Source organism: Prionailurus bengalensis, chromosome E2 (assembly GCF_016509475.1).
Source record: "Prionailurus bengalensis isolate Pbe53 chromosome E2, Fcat_Pben_1.1_paternal_pri, whole genome shotgun sequence".
Classification (NCBI taxonomy): domain Eukaryota; kingdom Metazoa; phylum Chordata; class Mammalia; order Carnivora; family Felidae; genus Prionailurus; species Prionailurus bengalensis.
Genome location: NC_057352.1, coordinates 1,395,032 through 1,416,018, shown reverse-complemented (window position 1 = coordinate 1,416,018; position 20,987 = coordinate 1,395,032). Strand labels below are relative to the sequence as shown.

The 20,987-nt window shown below is 43.1% G+C and overlaps 1 protein-coding gene across 1 annotated transcript; it reads left to right on the top strand.

The window, feature by feature from the left end:
* The first annotated feature begins 10,684 nt into the window (after positions 1 to 10,684).
* Positions 10,685 to 12,704, top strand: LOC122495153 (zinc finger and SCAN domain-containing protein 4-like). Its single transcript, XM_043600936.1, has 3 exons — positions 10,685 to 11,146; positions 11,580 to 11,745; positions 11,837 to 12,704. The coding sequence occupies exons 1-3, from the start codon at positions 10,751 to 10,753 to the stop codon at positions 12,577 to 12,579; spliced, it is 1,305 nt and encodes a 434-aa protein (XP_043456871.1). The 5' UTR covers positions 10,685 to 10,750; the 3' UTR covers positions 12,580 to 12,704.
* Positions 12,705 to 20,987: the final 8,283 nt, after the last annotated feature.

Genomic DNA, 20,987 nt, shown 5'->3' with positions numbered 1-20,987 from the left:
CCGGGAGTGTCCGGGGAATATCATACATGTCCCACCTGGTGGGGGCGGGGTTTGCTGGTAGCCTGAAATTTGCCCTCAGCTTGCCCCATTCCCCTGCATCAAGACCGTGGCCTGAGCTGAGTCGGATTAACGGACTGAGCCACCTGGGCGCCCTGTGAATGCTCATCTTTGTATGCCCACTCAATTGTGAGTATTGTTACATTTCACTGCAGAAATATTAGTGTGTTTGGTGGTGGCCAATTGCCCCACCCCCAGGGGTGTTGTGTAATAAGGTATTGGAGAGGTGGAGCTTAGGTCGGATGAAAATTCCATCAACAGGACGGATTTTATCCAATCACATCTGTAAATGCATCACTGACCCCAGACCCTATAAGAGGGAGGAGCCTCCGGAAGGCCCGTCAGATGAGCCCTGTGCAGAGTGTGAGTCACACCGCCCCTGGCATTTAGCCCAGGCTCGCCCGGTTTGAAGTTCAGTCTTCCTCAGGAGGTGAGTTTCCAGAATGAAAGGGAAATTTCCAGTTGTGTGCTTTTGTTTTGTGCATGTGTATGTGGGCATAATCACTGGGGAAAAATTCCTAGGTACAAAAATACAGGGCTTCTTCAGGCATTGGGCATGGTCTATTTTGACAGTTGCTCTGGCTCAATAAGGGCTTGATATTGTGAATCTATGAAAGCCTGGTTTGACTGAAAGAGAGTTCTTCCTCGAGAATGTCTTTTTGTATGGCTGTTGTCTTGTTAATTTTGTTTCTAGTAAGTCGTTTTTATGGCATCTTGTCAAAGTGTTGGTCCGCAGCACATGGAGGTGGGGGCTAAAATGTAAAGGGCCGCTGTCAGCTGTTTAGCTTACCTTACCTAGTACTTCCCTCTTGCTGGGGGCTGTTCATGTGTTCTCCATATATCGATTCATTGAGCTCCAGTGACAACTCTAAGAGAATTTGTTTAATGTTTATTTATTTTGAGAGAGTGCATGTGTGCATGCCCCCCCCCCCCTTGAGCCGGGGAGGGGCAGAGAGAGAGGGAGGGAAAGAGAGTTCTCAGCAGGCTCTACCCCCAGTGGTTCCATCTCACGACCATGAGATCATGACTTGAGCCTAAATCTGGAGTCGAAGGCTTAACTGACTGAACCACCCAGGCGCCACAGTATGAATTTTTTTTAAGATACAGATCTTTGAATTACTTACTATATATAAAATTGAAAAGGACAGAAAAATAAATTACATGGAAAATAGATTTATTTTTTTTAATGGGGTATAATTGAAGATTTACTCTCTCAGCAACTTCAAAATGTACCCTATGATATTAACTATAGTCACCGTGCTGTATGTTATATCCCCATGACTTATTTATAGCTGGCAGCTTGTACTTTTTTTTTTTTAATTTTTTTTGTTACATTTATTTATTTTAGAGAGAGAGGGAGACACAATCTGAAGCAGGCTCCAGGCTCTGAGCTGTCAGCACAGAGCCCGATGAGGGGCTGGAACTCACAGACTGTGGGATCATGACCTCAGACAAGTGAGCCACCCCGGCGCCCTGAGGCAGCTTGTACTTTTTGATCCCTTTCATCCATTTTGCCACCCCTCACCCCTTCCTTCTGGCAATTACCCATCTGATCTTTATGAGCTTGGGTTTTTGTTTTAAAATGCCACATACAGTGAGATCGCATGGTATTTGTCTTTCTGTCTCAGTCTGACATGTTTCATTTAGCATAATTCCCCAAGTCCCATGCGTTTTGTCGCAAATCACAAGATTTCATTCTTTGTTACGGTTGAATAGTATTCTGATTATGTATATTTATATATAAATATTATAAGTAAATGTGAAATAAAAATATAAATGTATGTATCACATGTTTATCCACCCCTCCTTTGACACGTAGGTTGCTTTCACATCGTGGCTGTTGTAAACAGTGCTGCAATGAACACGGCAGTGCAGATACCCTTTTGAGTTAGTGTCTTGGTTTTCTTGGTGTAAATACCCGGAAGCGGAATTGCAGGATCATATAGTAGTTCTGTTTAATTTTTTTAGGGACCTCTACACTGTTTTCTGCAGTGGCTGCACCACTTTACATTCCTACCAACAGTGCACCTTTTTTCCTCGTCTTCTTGACTTGATCTTCCAAGCATCGTGCCTGTAGTTGCCCATAAAATGTGGTTTGCAAATAGAAATAAATGTCAAGTAATGGCAAACTCAATTTCATCTGTACTGGCTTCCACATTCCATTGGGAAAGGGCAGGGATTAGAAACACAGATAAACATAAATTTGTAGCTTTGGTAAAGAGCGGTGAAGCAGAGATAAATGTTCACAAGGAACAGTAACTTTATAAAGAAAAAAACCCCAGCAAATGTCATAAGGGAAAGTTTCCTAAGGGATGTATCATTGGACTGACACGATGGTGTAGCTAGGGGTGGCCAGACAGACCATCTGTGCATGATGTAGGAATTTTCAGCACGGGAGGAGTCATTTCTATGGATTTCGGCCTATCTCTTTTTTTTCTTCAAAATTTTATTTAAAAAATTTTTAATTTTATGTTTGTTTATTTTTGAGAGGGAGAGAGACAGAGCATGAGTGGGGGAGGAGCAGAGAGAGAGGGAGACATGGACTCCGAAATAGGCTTCAGGCTCCGAGCTATCAGCACAGAGCCCTATGTGGGGCTCGAACTCACAGACCGTGAGATCATGACCTGAGCCAAAGTCGGCGGCCCAACCGACTAAGCCACCCAGGTGCCCCTCTTCAAAATTTTAAATTCCAGTTATTTAACATACAGTTAGTTAGTTTCAGGTGTAGAATGTAGTGACTCATATAACACCCAGTGCTCATCACAAGTGCCCTCCTTAACACCCATCACCTATATAACCCATCTCCCCCACCCACCTCCCCTCTGGTAACCATCAGTTTGTTCTCTACAGTTAAGAGTCTGTTTCCTGGTTTGCCTCTCTCCCCCCCACCTCTGTGTTCATCTGTTTTGTTTCTGAAATTCCACACAGGAGTGAAATCATATGGTATTTGGCTTTCCCTGACTGACTTATTTCACTTAGCATAGAACTCTCTAGCTCCATCCACGTCATTGCAAATGGCAAGATTTCGTTCTTTATGGCTGAGTAGCATTCCATTATATATATATATATATATATATATATATATATATATATATATACACACACACACACACACACACACACACACACACACACCACATCTTCTTTATCCATTCATCAGTCAGTGGACATTTGGACTCTTTTCATATTTTGGCTATTGTAGATAGTGCTGCTATAAACACCGGGGTGGGTGCATGTAACCCTTTGAATTAGCATTTTTGTATCCTTTGGGCCTTTGGATAAATACCTAGTAGTGCAATTGTTGTATTGAAGGTAGTTCTATTTTAACTTTTTTTGAGGAACCTCCATACTGTTTTTCAGAGTGGCTGCACCAATTTGTACTGCCACCAACCACAGTAAGAGGGTTCCCCCTTTCTCCACATCCTTGCCTGTGCTGTTAATTTTAGCCATTCTGACAGGCATGAGGTGATATGTCATTGTTGTTTTGATTTGTCATGATGTTGAGCGTCTTTTCATGTGTCTGTTAGCCCTCTATGTCTTCTTTGAAAAATGTCTGTGTCTTCTGCCCATTTTTAACTGGATTATATGGTTTTTTGGGTGTCACTTTTACATGTTTTTTAAATATATTTTGGATACTGTCAGATATGTCTATTTACAAATATCTTCACCCATTCTGTAGGTTGCCTTTTAGTTTTGTTGATTGTTTCCTATGCTGTGCAGAAGCTTTTTATTTTGATGAAGTCCCAATACTTTATTTTTGCTTCTGTTTCCCTGGCCTCAGGAGACATATCTAGTAAGAAGTTGCTACGGCTGATGTCAAAGACTTTACTGCCTGTGTTCTCCTCTAGGATTTTGATGGTTTCCTGTCTCACATTTAGGTCTTTCATCCAGTTTGAATTTATTTTTGTGTGTGGTGTAAGAAAGTAGTCCAGTTTTATTCTTTGGCATGTTGCTGTCTAGTTTTCCCAACACCATTTATTGAAGAGACTGTCTTTTATCCACTAGATATTCTTTCCTGCTTTGTTGAAGATTAATTAACCATTTAGTTGTGAATTCATTTCTGGGCTTTCTGTTCTATCGATCTATGTATCTGTTTTTGTGTCAGTACCGTACTGTCTTGATTACTACAGCTTTGTAATGGAACTTGCAGTCTGGAATTGTGATGCTTCCAACTTTGCTTTTCTTTTTCAAGATTGCTTTGGCTATCCAGGGTCTTTTGTGGTTCTGTAAAAATTTTAGGATTGTTTTTCTAGCTCTATGAAAAGTGCTGGTGCTATTTTGATAGGGATTGCATTAAATGTACAGGTTACTTTGGGTGGGAAAGACATTTTCACAATATTCTTCCAATCCATGAGCATGGAATATTTTTCCATTTCTATGTGTCTTCTTCCATTTCTTTCACCAGAGTTTTATAGTTTTCAGAGTACAGGTCTGTTATCTCTATGGTTCTTATCCTTTCTTTTATTAATGTGGTGTATCATGTTGATTTGTGAATATTAAAACACCTTGCAACCCAGGAATAAATCCCACTTGATCGTGGTGAACGATTCTTTTAATGTGTTGTTGGATTCAATTTGCTATTTGAAAATTTTTGCATCCATGTTCATTAGGGATATTGGCCTATAGTTCTCTGTTTTAGTGGAGTTTTTATCTGGATTTATAATCAGTAATGCTTGCCTCATAGAAGAGTTTGAATTTTTTCCTTCCATTTCTATTTTTTGGGATAGACTGAAAGGAATGGGTGTTAACTCTTTAAATGTTCAGTAGAATTCCCCTGGGAAGCCGTCTGACCCTGACTTCTGTTTGTTGGGAGATTTTTGATTACTGTTTCAATTGCTTTGTGTTATTGGTCTGTTCAAGTTTTCTATTTCTTCCTGTTTCAGTTTTGGTAGTTTGTACATTTCTAGGAATTTATCTATTTCTTCCAAGTTGTCCAATTTGTAGGCATATAATTTTTCACAATATTCTCTTATAATTGCTTGTATTTCTGTGATGTTGGTTGTTATTTCTCCTATCATTTGTGATTTTATTTATTGGGGCCCTTCCTCTTTTTTTGATAAATCTGGGTAGGAGTTTATCAATTTTATTAATTTTTTCAAAGAAATCAGTTCCTAGTTTCATTGATCTGTTCTAATTTTTTTTTTTTTTAGTTTCTATATCATTTATTTCTGATCTAACCTTTATTATTTTCCTTCTGCTGGCTTTAGGCTTCGTTTGTTCTTTTTCTAATTTCCTTAGGTGTAAGGTTAGGTTGTTTATTTGAGGTTTTTCTTGCTTCTTGAGGTAGGAGTGTATGGCTATATACTTCCCTCTTAATACCACTTTTGATGCATCCCAAAGGTTTTGGACCATTGTATTTCATTTTCATTTGTTTCCATGTATTTTTTAATTTCTTCTTTGATTTCCTGGTTGATCCATTCGTTGTTTGGTAGCATGTTGTTTAACCTCCATATATTTGTGGTTTTTCCACATTTTCTTGTGGTTGACTTAAAGTTTCATAGTTGTGTGGTGGGAAAACATGCATGGTATGATCTCAATTGTTTTGTACTTCTTAAGCCTGATTAGTGACCTAATATGTGACCTATTCTGGAGAAGGTCCCATGTGCACTTGAAAAGAATGTGTAGGGGCACCTGGGTGGCTCAGTCAGTTAAGCATCCAACTCTTGATTTTAGCTTGGGTCATGATCTCATGGTTCATGGGTTTGAGCTCTGTGTCGGGCTCCCGCACTGAAAGTGCAGAGCCTGCTTGGAATTCTCTCTCTCTCTCTCTCTCTCTCTCTCTCTCTCTCTCTCTCTCTGCCCCTCCCATGGTCAAATAATCTTTAAAAAAAAAAAAAGAATGTATATTCTACTGCTTTAGGATGGAATGTTCTGAATATATCTGTTAAGTACATCTGGTCCAATGTGTAATTCAAAGCCATTGTTTCCTTGCTGATTTTTAGCTTAAGTGGTCTAAATGGGATATTAAAGTCCCTTACTATTTTATTATCATTTCATTCCTTTATGTTTGTTTTTAGTTGTTTTATATATTTGGGTGCTTTCATGTTGAGGATATATTGTTACTCTAGGTTTCTTTTGATGTCCGTTTGCATGATAAATGTTTCTTCATCCCCTCACTTTCAATGTGCAGGTATCTTTAGGTTGAAAATGAGTCTCTTGTAGGCAGCATATCAATGGGTCTCATATTTTAATCCATTCTGATACCTTTTGTCATTTGATTTGGAGCATTTAGTCCATTTACATTCCGAATAATTGTTGATATGTATTTAGTGCCATTTTATTACTTTTTCTCAGTTTCTGGAGATTTTCCCTGTTCCTTTCTAGTCTTTGTCACTTTTGATCTTTCCCACTCACGGAGTCCCCTTTAATATTTCTTGCAGGACTGGTTTAGTGGTCATGAACTCCTTTAGTTTTTATTTGTCTGGGAAACTGTTTATCTCTCCTTCTATTTTGAATGATAGCCTTGCTGAATGGAGTATTCTTGGCTGCATAATTTTCCCATTCAGTACATTGAATATACACTACCACTGCCTTCTGGTTTGCCAAGTTTCTATGGAGAGATCTGCAGGTGGCCTTATAGGTCTTCCCTTGTGAGTTAGACTCCTTTTGTCTTGCTGCGTTAAGGATTTTTTTCTTTATTGCCGTATTTTGCAAATTTAATTACGACATGTGTTGCTGTTGGCCTGCTTTTGTTGATTTTGATGCAAGTTCTCATGGATCTGGATGTCTGTTTCCTTTCCCAGATTAGGGAATTTTTAAGCTATTATTTCCTCACGCAAACCTCTTGCCTCCTTTTCTCTCTCTTCGTTGGGACTCCTATGATATGAATGTTACTACGTTTGATGGAATCACTGAGTTCCCTAAGTCTATTCTAGTGATCTGTAGTTCTTCTCTTTTGTACTGTTTCATTATTTTTCATTATTCTATCTTCTATATTACTTTTCCCTCTGGTTCTTCCATTCTTGTGGTCATTACATCTAGATTGTTTCAAATCTGTTACTGTGTTTTTCATTTCTGTTTTTTTTTTTTAAACGTTTATTTATTATTGAGAGACAGACACAGAGCATGAGCAGGGGACCGGCCAAGAGATGGAGAGACACAGAATCTGAAGCAGGCTCCAGGCTCTGAGCTGTCAGCACAGAGCCGGATGTGGGGCTTGAACTCACAAACCGTGCACAAACCACGAGATCATGACCTGAGCTGAAGTCAGACGCTTAACCGACTGAGCCACCCAGGCACCCCTTTAATTTCTGGTTTTTAACTTTTATCACTGTGGTAAGGGCTTCCCTGAAGTCTTCCATTCTTTTCTCGTGCCTAGCAAGTATCCTTGTGTTTGCTGCTTTAAATTCTCCATCAGGCATATTACTTATATCTGTTTCAATTAGATGTCTGGCCATGGGCTTTTCTTATTTCATTTGGGATGAATTACTTCATCTTGGACATTTTGTCTATGTCTCTGTCTCTGTGTGTTAGAAAAGCCTGTTTTGTTTTCTGGTCCTGAGAGTAATAGCTTTATGATAAAGAGGCTGTTTGGTGTCCAGGGGCTGACGCTTCAAAGAGTGTCCCTGGTGTGTGTGTGCACTCTGCTGCTGTGTTTTGGCTGCTCCGTCCTTCAGTCCAGTCATCTGCAGATGCTCTCCTTGCCTGCGGTGGGCAGTGTTTGGCCCTTGGCCAGAGTGTGGGGGAGTTTTAATTAGGTGTGTTCTGGTCTGATTGTTAAATGAGACCTGATGCTACTTCCACTAGAACTGAAGCCTTGCAGAACTTTCTGGTTGGGAATCATGGTGTGGGCAGGGGGTTTCTGCTGGTCTTCTGGGGAAGGGGCCCACTTGGCTGGCCCTGAGGCCCACTTGCCTGAGAAGGCCAATGCAGGCAGAGCACAGTGGGGCAGGACGTGATGGAAGTATGTTAGGCAGCCAGTGTCAGCATTGTCTGGGTTTCTGAAGTTGGCTTATGCTGAGGGGCAGGGGAGGGAAATGGGCCAGTTCCTTTGTCCCTGGAGAGGGGTCTCCGCGTTTGCTGCTCTTTTTAGGAAGCACTCCCAGAAGGGTGAATAATTTCCCTTCATGCATCCCAGTCGTTTTTCAGATTGATGTTTTCATACCGTCAGTCTCAAGGTTGCTTGCCTGCCTGGGGCCGCGCAGTGCACTTCGGGCTCTATCCCAGCCAAGCCTGCTGACTTTTAAAACTCCAGACTTTAGCGACCTGGTATGGCGGGGTCCTGTGCTGGTCTTTGAGGGGAGGGTCTTGCCATGTGGGGACTGAGGGAGGCTTGATGGAGGACAGGCGCAGCAGAGTGCTGCTATGTAGAATTTGGAGCAAAGCAGGCTAGACAGCCAGTGTCCAGGTTAGTCACCCTCAGCAGGTGTCTCTGCGCCTATGCTGAGGGGCAGGGGAGGGAAATGGTGCCTGCCAGCTCTTTTGTCCCCAGAGAGGGATCTCTGGGAATGCCATCTCTCATGGATGGGCCCCAGGATGCCTGCCTTCTCTCCAGGAGTAGGGCAGCGCCCTCAGATCTCTATCCCAGCCAAGCCCACAGACCTCTAAAACGCCAGCCTTCGAGCCCCGCTGGTTGCAAAAACACAAAAATCAGCCCCTCCCACATTCCCAGCCAAAACAGCTTTGGGGAAGTGTTGTCCTTGTGCATGTGCACTCCACTCTTTCCTCTCCTCTTTCTCCGTGACCGGGAAACCACCTCTCTGTACTTCCTACTTCCTGATGTGGCCTCCTCTCTCCCTCTAGTTGTGCAGTTTGTTCTTGCAGTCCTCAGGTCAATCTCTTGGGTATTCAGAATGATTTGATAAGATCCTCCTCCTACTTTGCCATCTTGGCTCCCCCACTCCTCAACCTATCTCATTTTATTCACCTTCTTTACTTTTTCTAATACCTTATTGTCTAACAATAATTGAAAGAACATGCTTTATACTAGATCATGGCCCTCACGTAATTATTATCACGTCAGTGTCATTTTTCACAAATCAAGTAACTGAATACATCTCAGTATTGGACACTATTCTATTACTTTAAAAAAATTTTTTTTTAGCATTTTTTTGAAAGAGACAGAGTGCGAGCAGGGGAGGGACAGAGAGAGAGGGAGACACAGAATCTGAATCGGGCTCCAGGCTCTGAGCTGTCAGCCCAGAACCCAGTGCGGGGCTCAAACCCATGAACTGTGAGATCATGACCTGAGCCGAAGTCAGAAGCTTAACCAACTGAGCCACCCAGGCGCCCCTGTTCTGTTACTTTTTATCTGTATATCTTTGTGCCACTATGCCACCATCTTAACTATTATAGTCTCATAATAAAATGTTATTTGGTTGTGTAAATCCTCCAAATTTATCCTTCAGAAATAAGTTGCTGATATATTAAATTTTTGCCTGTTGGTGTCCATGTCATTTTAGAATTGCTTTGTCAGTTTCTCTCTCTCTCTCTCTCTCTCTCTCTCTCTCTCTCTCTCTCTCACATGCACACACACACACATACACACACACACAACATATTTTGGATTTTCCTTGGAATTGTATTGAATATATAAATCAATTTGGAGAGAAGTGACATTTTCTATAATGAGTCCTTCAACCAATCCATAAATATGACTTTTCCTTCTCAATATTATTTTGTAGTATGTGTGTAGAGGTTTTAAATATCTTTCATTACATATGTTCATAGGTGTTTGATGTTGGTCGTTGAAGTGATAAAATTTTTACTTTAATTTTATCTGCTGTCTTATTAATAGAAATTTATTTTTGGAATATCGGCCTTGTATTGGGAACCTTGCTAAATTCACCTAGTCTACTATTCCTAGAATATTTTGGATTTTTCTTCAAATAAAATCAGGCCATCTATAATAGCTGATGTTGTCTGATCTTATTTCACTGATTAGGTACCAGTCAAATGTTACAAAGAGTTAATAATGGGCTTCTATTTCTCAATCTCAAGGGCAAAACTTTTAAGAATAATTTTTGCTGCAGTTATGTTGTAAATGGTTTATCACACAATGGAAGTTCTCTTCTACTCCTAGTGTACTAAATATCTTTCTCAGGATTGAGTGCTGACTTTTATTACTTGTTTAATGTATCTACTGCTAAGATGATAGCATATTCTGTAAATTCAATAGTGTGATAAATTACATTCCTTTTTGAGATTTAACCCAAATTGTATATAAAAGCTAAAATCCACCAATTCGTGATATATTATTTTCCTTATATATGACTGAGTTTGATTTGCAGATATTAAGGATTTTTGCATCTATGCTCAAGAGAATTATTGGCCGGTAGTGTTTCTTTCTTTAATGTACTTGTAAGATTTTATTATCAGCAAGGTTAATTAACTTCATTAACTAAAAGAGAAGTGTCTTTTTCTATGATTTTGGTAAGACTAGCATTATTTCTTTCTTAAATGTCTCAAAATTCACCTATGAAGTGATATGGGCCTGAAATTTATACTTTTTTTGTTAAAATTATGCCAGTGATGTGATTAAATATATATCTCTTCTATTTATAGCTTGCGGTTTTTAAACATCCGCCACTATGTAACATTTGACTGTTAGCTAACTAGCTAACTAGCAAAATAAGATGAGAAAATGTATCAAATATTATAGATGTCCCGATTTTGTCTTGAAACAGATCTCCAGAAACACAGGACTTCACAAACTGAATCCAGAAAGTTGAGTCTCTGATAAATATTACTAAGAATGGATTTAGATTTCAGAACCTCATTTCTGTGTGACCCATCCATGGATAACCTTGGATCAGGAAATAAAGACTTTAAACCCAGCCAAGGACCTGCTCTCCAAAAGGCAGAGGAGATCTCTGAGCTCCAGGACACCCAGCACAACTTATTTCAAAATGGCAACAACTCATTTGCAAAGCAGGAACTGCAAAGACTCTATAAATCATTTTACTTGTGGCTGCAGCCAGAAAAACACAGCAAAGATGAAATTATTTTTCAAGTGGTCCTGGAACAGTTTATGATCAATCGACACTGCAGTGATCGGTCTACATTGAAGGAGAAGTGGGAATCAGGTGGCAGAAACCTGGAGAAATTCATGGAAGGTCTGAGTGATGGTTGCATGAAGCCACCTGGCTTAGTGAGTACAAAGTTCTTCCCCCTGGAGTGAGGGTCCAAAAAGAGTAAGGAATAAGTAGTAGACGACAGCTGGAAGTAGAGAAGAAAGTTATTGTAGACCCAGTTATTAGTCAGATCACACTCTTCCTCACCAAGGGGAATCTTTACCAACCTATGTGAGCAAAAATAAAAAGTGTTACAGTCATTCCTTGTGGGACATATAGGAACCAATATATTAATTTATTTAATTGCATTTTATTGATGAGGTGGTAGGAACTCACTGAGAAGTTATCAGTTGGGAAAAAACCTCAAAGGTGAGGAGAAATGCCTTGACAAGAGCTGCCTCTTCCCACGGAAAGCCTTAGTATTCATCTTTTTCATTAGGGAAGACATACTAATGAACATTATATAACAGTGATCATTGGTTTTTTTTTTTGTTTTTGTTTTTGTAACAGGTCCACGTCCACATGCAGGGACAGGAAGCCCTCTTTTCTGAGAATATGCCCTTAAGAGAAGTCATTGTTCATCTCGCCAAACAGTTGTCACCAGGAACCCCAACAGGAGAGAACATGGGGACACCGTCCTGTACTCCCCAGGATACTTCCCTGGCAACGGGACGAGGTGAGTGGGGCAGGCCAAGGTACCGGAGGAATGTTCTATGTGGACTTCTTCCTGGCTACAACTTCATTGAGTCACATTTTTGCCCTCACAGGAGATGAAGATAAAGAAAATGGTGGCAACATTGACCAAGTAAATGACGGTATTACTAGTCAAGGCAATGAAATCCCTTCCCTACTCATTATCCAGAAAGAGGGCTATCCTAGGCCTGAAGACGACAGTGTTTCTTTGAAGAATCCAGTCAGCCCTGGAAGAGCAGGTCTAGCTATCTCCAGGTCCCAGGAGGGGTGTCCAAAAGGACCCCCTTATCAAGATATCCTTATGGAGGTGGGACCAGGGTTTCTCTCTCAGCCAGTCAGGGTCACCCCTGAGCCTGTTCCTACCCACCAGAATGAGGGAATCTCCACATGTGAGGGACTCCAAGAAAGATCCCATGAAGCCCCCAAGCCACATAGATGTGAAAAGTGTCCCAAGATCTTTAGGTATTTCTCTCAGCTAAAAGCCCATCAGAGAAGACACAATAATGAGAGGACATTTATTTGTGCCGAGTGTAACAAAGGCTTCTTCCAAGCATCAGACCTACACGTGCACCAGATGATTCATGTAAAAAAGAAGCCTTTCACGTGCAGCACGTGTGAAAAGTCCTTCAGCCACAAAACCAACCTCCAGGCTCATGAGAGAATCCACACGGGAGAGAAGCCCTACGCGTGTTCCCTTTGCCGGAGAAGCTACCGCCAGTCATCCACCTATCACCGCCACCTGAGGACTCACCAGAAAATGGCCTTCAAAAGTGCTCCTTCCACACCAGAAGCTTCCTCAGCTGCAGCCCCAATGTAATGTACACAAATGTATATGCAAGTATGTATATTTCCATCGTACTTCTCTGTTTGGAAGATAATTCCTAATTTCCTGATCGTATTCTCCATTTCCTGTCTTACTCCATTAAAATATAACTTTAAGGAGGTCAGGGAATTTGTTTGTTCACTGAACTATTTCTGGTACCTAGAAAAATGGCTGCCACATTTCCAATGACCAATAAGTAATCTGTTGAATGAATGTGTAATATTGGTGTTTATTCCTTAAAATCCAAGAATGTTCAGCCCCGGCGGCTCCCATTGGTCAAGTGAGGCTTTCCCTCCTGCTCCCGTCCTCTGTCCACACTCTTTATCTCTTGTGGGCTGCATGCACCTAAAGACACTTTCCAGTGTGAAAGTGAACTTTTATATTTAAGTTATATAATCAGTTAATTTACTGGAAATGTTAATGGCTAAATGGACCTGCATAAGACTAAAAGTTGCAGAATGCTATTTTAGTGATAGAAACCAGAAAGGTAGAATGTTTTCCCCTTCATTTCTTCCAAAGATAGCAGGTATGGGGGGATAGGGTGGGAGTTATTTTCAGAACAGGTTTGAAAGTGTGGTTTGGGTAATAAGAAAGCTTTTTGTGCAACACTGAAGCAAAAGTGCACATGGTGACACGTTATTTAGGATACTTTTGTGAGCTATCGTCCTCCTGGAAATTGGAGTTTGGTACCCAAAGTGGGCCCACTCCATGGTGACTTAGAGAGTACACACGGTGGAGTTGCCACACACGGTCAACTTTATTTGTACAAACACGGACAGATCGACAATGATCCTCAGGTGTCCACCCAGCGTTTCTAGCCAGAGCTCGCGGTTAAGGCTTTCAGGGAATCTGTTTCTACCCAAGTCTTTGTAAATTTGGCACCGAAGGTTAAATTCCCAGCGTGAAAAGGTCAAAACGAAGAATTATGGGAGTTGTCTAGCCTGCGGCCCACGGTGCTCTCTGGGAAGCTCCCTCCTCGGTAGCAAAACCTGCGCAGGGATGGGACCTCTTTGGTTTGCGGAGGAAAGGGCACTCAAAGTGCTTCCCCAGGTGGCAGCGAGCAGGGGCGGGGTTGGAGGCGGTGGCTGGAGGCCCGGCGGAATCTGGGGGAGGAACTGGCCGCTGAAAGCCGAGGCAGCACCAGGTTCTCCGAAGACTTCTGGGACTTGTAGTCCTGACGTCCAGCCGCGCGCTGCGCACTGGGTACTGTGGTCTCCGGTGAGCTCTGCGCAGGCACGCGGTGGCTGTGGCTGGGAATCTCCGCCCCGAGGGTGGGGGGTCCCGGTCTGAGCTCCGGGTTAGCCTGTGTCTGGAATTTCTGTGTTCAGAGAAAGTCCCCTGGGTGTATATACTGGATATATATACATTGTATATTTTTATACATTTATATACCTTGGCGGCAAGGTAAAATTGGGATGTGCAGTGCGCCCGTCCGCAGGTCCTCAACTCTTTGCAAGGCCAGAGGTCCCATTCCTTGAGAATGACCCGGTGCCCCCCACCCTCACGCTCCTTCCATGGAGGAAGCCCTAACTCCAGGAAGACTCACAGGGCACAGGTCCACGTCCCCGGGAGGGCCTGGCTCCCAAGGTCGGGGCCCAGGATCCACGGTCCGTGTGGACTCTCCTAGAGAGAAGCTCGTGAGGTCTTCTGCACAGACGGCCTGTGCTTCAGGTCCCCGCAGCCACGTGGGATCCGAGGTCGCACGTTGGAGGTGACAGCAGAGGAAGGGGCAGAGTCAGGTCGGCGGCATGGGGAGAGTTTGGGAGTACGGGCCACCACAGCAGGGATTCCAGAGGCCACGGTGCCACAGCACGGACCGCAACAAGCAACCAGGGGAGATACACAGACCGGAGGAGAAGCTTGGATGATGTTGGTACGCAGCGCGGAGCTCCTAACAACGGCCCGGGAGGCTCTCTCCCTGCCACTCCCTGAAGAGGTGAGTGAGTGGGGAAGACGGCAGCCAATGACCGAGGACACAGCTCTTCTAAAGTTTGCATCCATAAGTATTCCCAAGTATATGGGTGTGCACCTTGACAGGGGACAGTTTCAGAAGGTCCAGCTTTGTGTCCCTTATGACTCCGCCCACCGCCAGAGCAAATAACTGTCGAGATTTTCGGAATGCCTATACACTTACCTGAAGACCCTTGATGCTGGTACAAGCAAACGGATTGAGAGGAGAGAGATCACGTATTTCAGGGATATGCCCTTTATGACCCAGCTTTCCTTCCTGGTGACTGGAGAATATGATCTTTTATTTATTTATTTATTTATTTATTTATTTATTTATTATTTATATTCAATTTTATTTGCTTTATTATTTTATTTATTTATTTATTTTATTATGTTATGTTATGTTATGTTATGTTATGTTATGTTATGTTATGTTATTGCCACTACGCCAGGGCTTCTTCCAAGACCTGAAGAGAGGGATGGTGAAATAAATGTAGCACTTTCAGGGGCGCCTGGGTGGCTCAGTCGATTAAGCATCTGACTTCAGCTCAGGTCATTATCTCACAGTTCATGAGTTCAAGCCTGGCGTCGGGCTCTGTGCTGACAGCTCAGAGCCTGGAGCCTGCTTCAGATTCTCTCTCTCTCTGCCCCTGCCCTGCTCACACTCTGTCTCTCTCTCTCAAAAATAAATTAAATTTAACAAAATGTAGCACTTTCAGATCTTCTGGGTTCCTAAGAGGTATGGGAAATCCAGAATTTTACGTGCAACTAATTATTTCAGAGCTTTATTGAGGTGAGATCGACAGGCAATAAACTTCATATATTTTATTGTGCAATTTTATATACCTACAATGGTGAAACTATCCCCATGATCATTGTGAACATCTATCACTCCCAGAGTTTCACCTGGCTCCTAGATAATCCGTCTCACCGTGCCTTCCATGACCACCCTTCCCTAGACAATCATTTGCTTTATTTCAGTATAAATTCGTTTGCCTTTTGTAGATTTTTTTTACAAATCATAATTCTCTTTTGTGGTTTATTTCATACCACATAATTATTTGAGATTCATTCTTGTCATTTGTGTGAGTGTGGGTTCCTGGGGGTCTACAGGAAGTCCAATCCATCTGTAGTATAGATTTGTAAGTCATTTTGAAACAACTCCTATTGTGCCCCTGTGCCACAGAAGGGAATGAATGCTTCATTATGGTGCATCCGGTCATCATGCACATGGAATTGCCCGTTGCAAGCAGGATTCTCTTCAACCAAATCATAAAGCCCAAAGGCCCTTGCTGTATTCCACTGTAAATTTAAAATATACAGGTCGGGGGCGCCTGGGTGGCTCGGTCAGTTGGGCGGCCGAGTTCAGCTCAGGGCATGATCTCGCGGTCCGTGAGTTCGAGCCTCGCGTCGAGCTCTGTGCTGACAGCTCAGAGCCTGGAGCCTGTTTCTGATTCTGTGTCTCCTTCTCTCTGACCCTCCCCCGTTCATGCTCTGTCCTTCTCTGTCTCAAAAATAAATAAACGTTAAATTAAAAAAAAAATGTACAGGTGGGATTGAGCCAGATGAGCTTCAGAAGACACAGCAGCCTGCACGATCAGGTACTTAAGACTTGCTGTAATCCACCGCATCAGTGATAACACATGCAGTTGCCTCTCCTGGATGTCCTGGACAGCCCGAAGAAAGAAAAGGAAGCCCTGACTCTGTTGCTACATGTGTCATTTTGGCTTATGGATACTGACTGCATCACACACAATAGGGATATCTCTGAATGATGGGGCAGGGCTGCAGAGGCCTCTGTGGATTCCAACTGGACCTCTTCCATGGCTTGAGGAAGTCTCCTCACTGCCCTTGGCTTCCACTACCTCCAGTCTGAAATGGGAACATTATCATTATCTCCCCTGTACTGATGGAATTGGAGAGAGCTCAGTTACGATGTGTATCCCCAGTGACAAGCATCTCCGTGCCTCTCTTGTGAGGTGGGTGAGGACAGTTCCAATCCTCTGCCCATGTTCCCAGAAATACAGTCTGCAGTTGCTAAAATGGAGCTAGCAGTGACAATTATCAGATATACTTCACATCCTGGTTTCTGGGGATTCACTGGGATGATGGAGGACCATGAGATGAGATACTTGTGCACCACTGCAGCCCTCCCTGTCCACAGCCAGGGGGAGCTGGATTTAACCAAAGGGATCTGAGTTTAAATCCCACATCAGCTTCTTAGACTGGGCATTCTGTGTGACTTGATAGTCCGCCTGAGCCTCTGGCCTCGCATGACTGTGACATGGAAATTACATTGTGTTTACTGTGGGGGCTGTGGGTGGATTAATAAAGATAATCACACTGAGCATTCGTCTTGGCCAGGCACTCCAGCATTTGCTTTTTCAACATTTAAATTTTTTTAAATGCTTATTTACTTTTTGAGAGAGAGACACACACACAGAGTGCAAGCAGGGGAGGGGCAGAGAGAGAGAGGAAGACACAGAATCCAAGGCAGGCTCCAGGCTCTGAGTTGTTGGCGCAGAGCCAGACGTGGGTATAGAACTCATGAACCGTGAGATCATGACGTGAGCTGAAGTCAGATGCCTAATGAACTATGCCGCCCAGGCGCCCCTGAATTTTCAACATTTTAAAATTCTCATAACACCCTGATAAAGTGAGAACTATTGTTATATTCATGAGGAATCATGGCTCAAGAAAATCAAGTGACTTAAGGTGACACAGTAGCTGAGTGTTTAGAACAGATTCAAACTGCAGGAGTCTGGCTCCAGAGCTGAACACATCTGATCCCTTTACTACATCATGCGGAGTCTTTAGTCTGTGAGGCTTGGTGAGGACCAGGGAGGCTCAGCTACCATTGCTGTGGTTCTCCTTGTTGGAATTATCATAATCATATTCCCTGTTCCTCTGATGTCCCAGATCACTTATTGTCTGCCCCCACAATCCTCATAGGAATGCCAATGTCCTCTCCAGTGGATTCCCCAGGGGAGGGTTTTCTCTCAGCCACAACTGCATTAGGTCTGAAGTCTGTGTCCTTCCCCAACTCTTGAGCCCAGCATAGGCCTTGGTGATCTGAGGCTGGGTCTCTCTACCCCTTCACCCGAGACTGACAGGCTCTGATCCCCATCCAACAGCACAAGGCCAATGCCACTACATCTGTTTGACTTCCCAGGTTTTGGATACCTTCAAATATGTGGCCATAACCTTCACCCAGGAAGAGTGGGGACAGCTGGACCTGGACCAAAGGGCCCTGTACCAGGAAGTGATGTTGAATACCTGCGGGTTTCTGGCCTCACTGGGGAAGGGCTCACCTCTCTACCCCTGGGTGGGGGGACCCCAGCCTTCTTGATTCCTGGCTGATAAATGTCACAGGAGCCACCCTCCCTCCTCTCCAAAGACACTGCAGTTTTCTGGCTCCTTCTCTTCCTACCTGGTCTTCCTGTATCTGCATCAGGGATCATTGGGATAGAAACAATGTCCTTCTAAACACCAACCCTCACCCCAGTGCCCAGCATGCTCAGGCCTCAGTCTACAGTCCATATTCTAGATTACACAGGAGGGAAGCTGACTGGCCCAGCCTGGTTGGGGCAGGCGTCCCAGGACCCAGTTAGCAAGGCTGCGAGTGATGGGCTGTTCTCAGAAAAGAACAGAGGACTGGGTGGTGAGGGAGAATCTAAAGACGTATCTCTGAAAACTCTTGAATAACAAGATTTAGAGACCTGAGCTGGTGAACATGATTGACTTTCTGGGAGGGTGGTGTGCCCAGGGAGGGCCATCCCCCCATAATTTGCCTAATGCATTGCTTCCATCTAGCTGTCCTTCAGTTGTAGCCTTTACAATAAGCCAGTAAATATAAGAAAAATGTTTTCCTGAGTTCCATGACCCAGTCTCAAAAATTACCAAAATTGAGAGGCAGGTCATAGGAACCCTCAAATTTGTAGCTGGGTTGGAAAAATGTGTGGGTAGCCTGGGGACTCAGGCTAGCATCCACGGTGAGAACAGTTTGACTAGCGTCCACGGTGAGAACAGTTTTGTGAGACTGAGTCTTTAACCCTGGGAAGTCACGCTGACTCCAAGTAGTATCAGAATAGGATTGACTTGTAGGGCACCCAGCTGGTGTCAGAGAATTGTCAGCCAGCAAAGTAACTTCCTAAGGAGGTGCCAGATCCAATGGCCTGTTGTGCTTCTTGTGCCTTATCAACTGCTCTTGATTAACCAAAACTAGCTGCTCGGTCTATGGATGGCAGTTCCAAAGTAAACAGCATCCTTTTTAGAAGGTGGCCGCTCTGATCGAAGACAGAAAAATTGGTGCACTAGGCTAAATTGCATGCTTTGTGCTTCTATACTTGGGTTTTTACCAATTCATGGGTGTGACCCATGGCACGATCCGCTGGCCTGGCCTGACCAGGCAGAAGGGCAATGGAAACATCCTATTGAAGTGATTCCCATATGGAGCACACACCTGTGGTAATCTGCTCCGGACTGATTGTTCCTGCCCCCGAATTAGTAATTTAATAGTTTAATATCTAACCACCAATGTGGCTGTACAGAGAGAGGGCCTCTTCATAAACGTTAAGTGAGGTCATAAGGGTGGGACACTGGTATGATAAGACTCCTGTCCTTATAGGAAATGATACCAGAAAGCATACAAGTGCTTTCTGCCCACCTCCCCACCCCCGTCTTGTCTAGAGAACCACCATAGTATTCCTATCAGTTGTGGTGACATCTACTGAACTAATGGAATTTAAAAATGAGCACATAAAGGTTCAAGAGGGTGGCCCCTCACCTCTTTAACATATTTGCTTCGGTATCATCTTCCCTACGATTCTTACTATGAACATCAGATTTAATGTTGCAACCCTTCCTCGACCACCAAAGTTTTCATCATTCGGGCTCTGCGTTATTGTTTTCATTTTCTGTAGAACATGACACCTTCTAATAAACTAAAGAATGTAACAGCTTAATTTTTTTAATGCTTTCTTTCCCTCCACTAGAAGATGGGCTCCATATTTGTGCACTGACGCTCCAGCGTAGCCACCAAAGTGCCCAACGGACATAAGAACCTCAGTAAATATCTTGGAGAATGCTTAATGGATAGAACATCACAGGTTTCTGCTAATTTGAAGCACCCAGCTATCCTTTTTATCTCTACTCATTTGCTGCTGTCCCTTCAATTTCAGTACCTGCAGTGAGCTCAAGAATGGAAGGGAATTATATTTTGAGATAAATTTTCAAAATGTAGAATAATCCTGGATAAGAAGGTGCTCAGTTTCATTCTCTAACTTGTCAGATCCTAATGTTTTCTGGCATTCTCAGTGTTCCTTGAGATTTTTTTTTAACATTTCAGAGGCAAATTGTTCCTTAGATATCTCTGCAACCTTCAATAGAAAACCTTCTAAATAAACATGATCTCCTTCGATAATTTGTACAATCCGCAGATGTTTTTGAAAGATAATCTCAACTCCCTGTGTAGGTGTTGTCACTGAAATTACAGGTGAAAGGATAATAATTATCCACCAAGGAGGTCAAGGAGATGAGATCACGGCACCCCAAGCATTTAGATCAGGTTCAGACGCTGCTCTCCACACTGGCACGCATCTTGCTGCAGCATCCATCGTCCTAATTGCAAATGTCATCTGGTAAGTGTCTATTTTTTTCTTTTTTAGAAGAATGTCAGATTCATAGGAGAATTCTACAAAGTAGAGGGAAAACCACAGAATAATGTGTATGTGTACATGTATGTATGTTTTCTGGGATTGAAACAGTTTTGTACAGAGCGAGCAATGATTCTTTCTGAGAACATCTACACACCATCCTTTTGCTCGCCTTCTGTAGGGCTGCCTGGCATCTTTCCTCTCTCCTCACAGTTACAGCTTTTGTGAAATCTTTTGTTCGTCCCTGCCCAAAGAGACTAAACCTCACGGTGTTCACTCTACTATTTCCCAGTGCAGACCTATGACCAGAGAAGAGATGATAAGGCTGAGCTCCCTGCCCTGAGTTGTTAACTGCAGTCTGTGTGCCAGGAGCTAGCACATTTAATTTTGTTATATTTTGTTGTGAGCCTGTTGTGCTAAATGGATGCGTAGTAACATAGGTCTAAACTTTCTGACATCGCAAAAAGAGAGTAAACATTTATCTTCTTTTTTTTAAATTGAAGTTATTTTTTTAATGTTTATTTTTATTCTTGAGAGATAGAGTGTGAGTGGGAAGAGGCAGAGAGAGAGAAAGACAGCATCTGAAGTAGGCTCCAGGCTCTAAGCTGCCAAGAACAAGCCCGATGTAGGGCTCTAACTCATGAACCGTGAGATCATGACCTGAGCTGGTCTGGTGCTTAACCGACTGAGCTACACAAGTGCCCCACATTTATCTTCCATTTACAGAACTAAAAGAAACTGAAGATTTCTGGAGGGGAGCTAGGTGGGGGATGGGTTAAAAGGGTGATGGGCAGGGAC

Coding starts and splice junctions, on each gene's coding strand:
- LOC122495153 (XM_043600936.1), top strand. CDS start 10,751: ATGGATTTAGATTTCAGAACCTCATTTCTGTGTGACCCATCCATGGAT. Junction 11,147..11,579: donor GCATGAAGCCACCTGGCTTA/GTGAGTACAAAG, acceptor TTTTTGTAACAG/GTCCACGTCCACATGCAGGG. Junction 11,746..11,836: donor TTCCCTGGCAACGGGACGAG/GTGAGTGGGGCA, acceptor TTGCCCTCACAG/GAGATGAAGATAAAGAAAAT.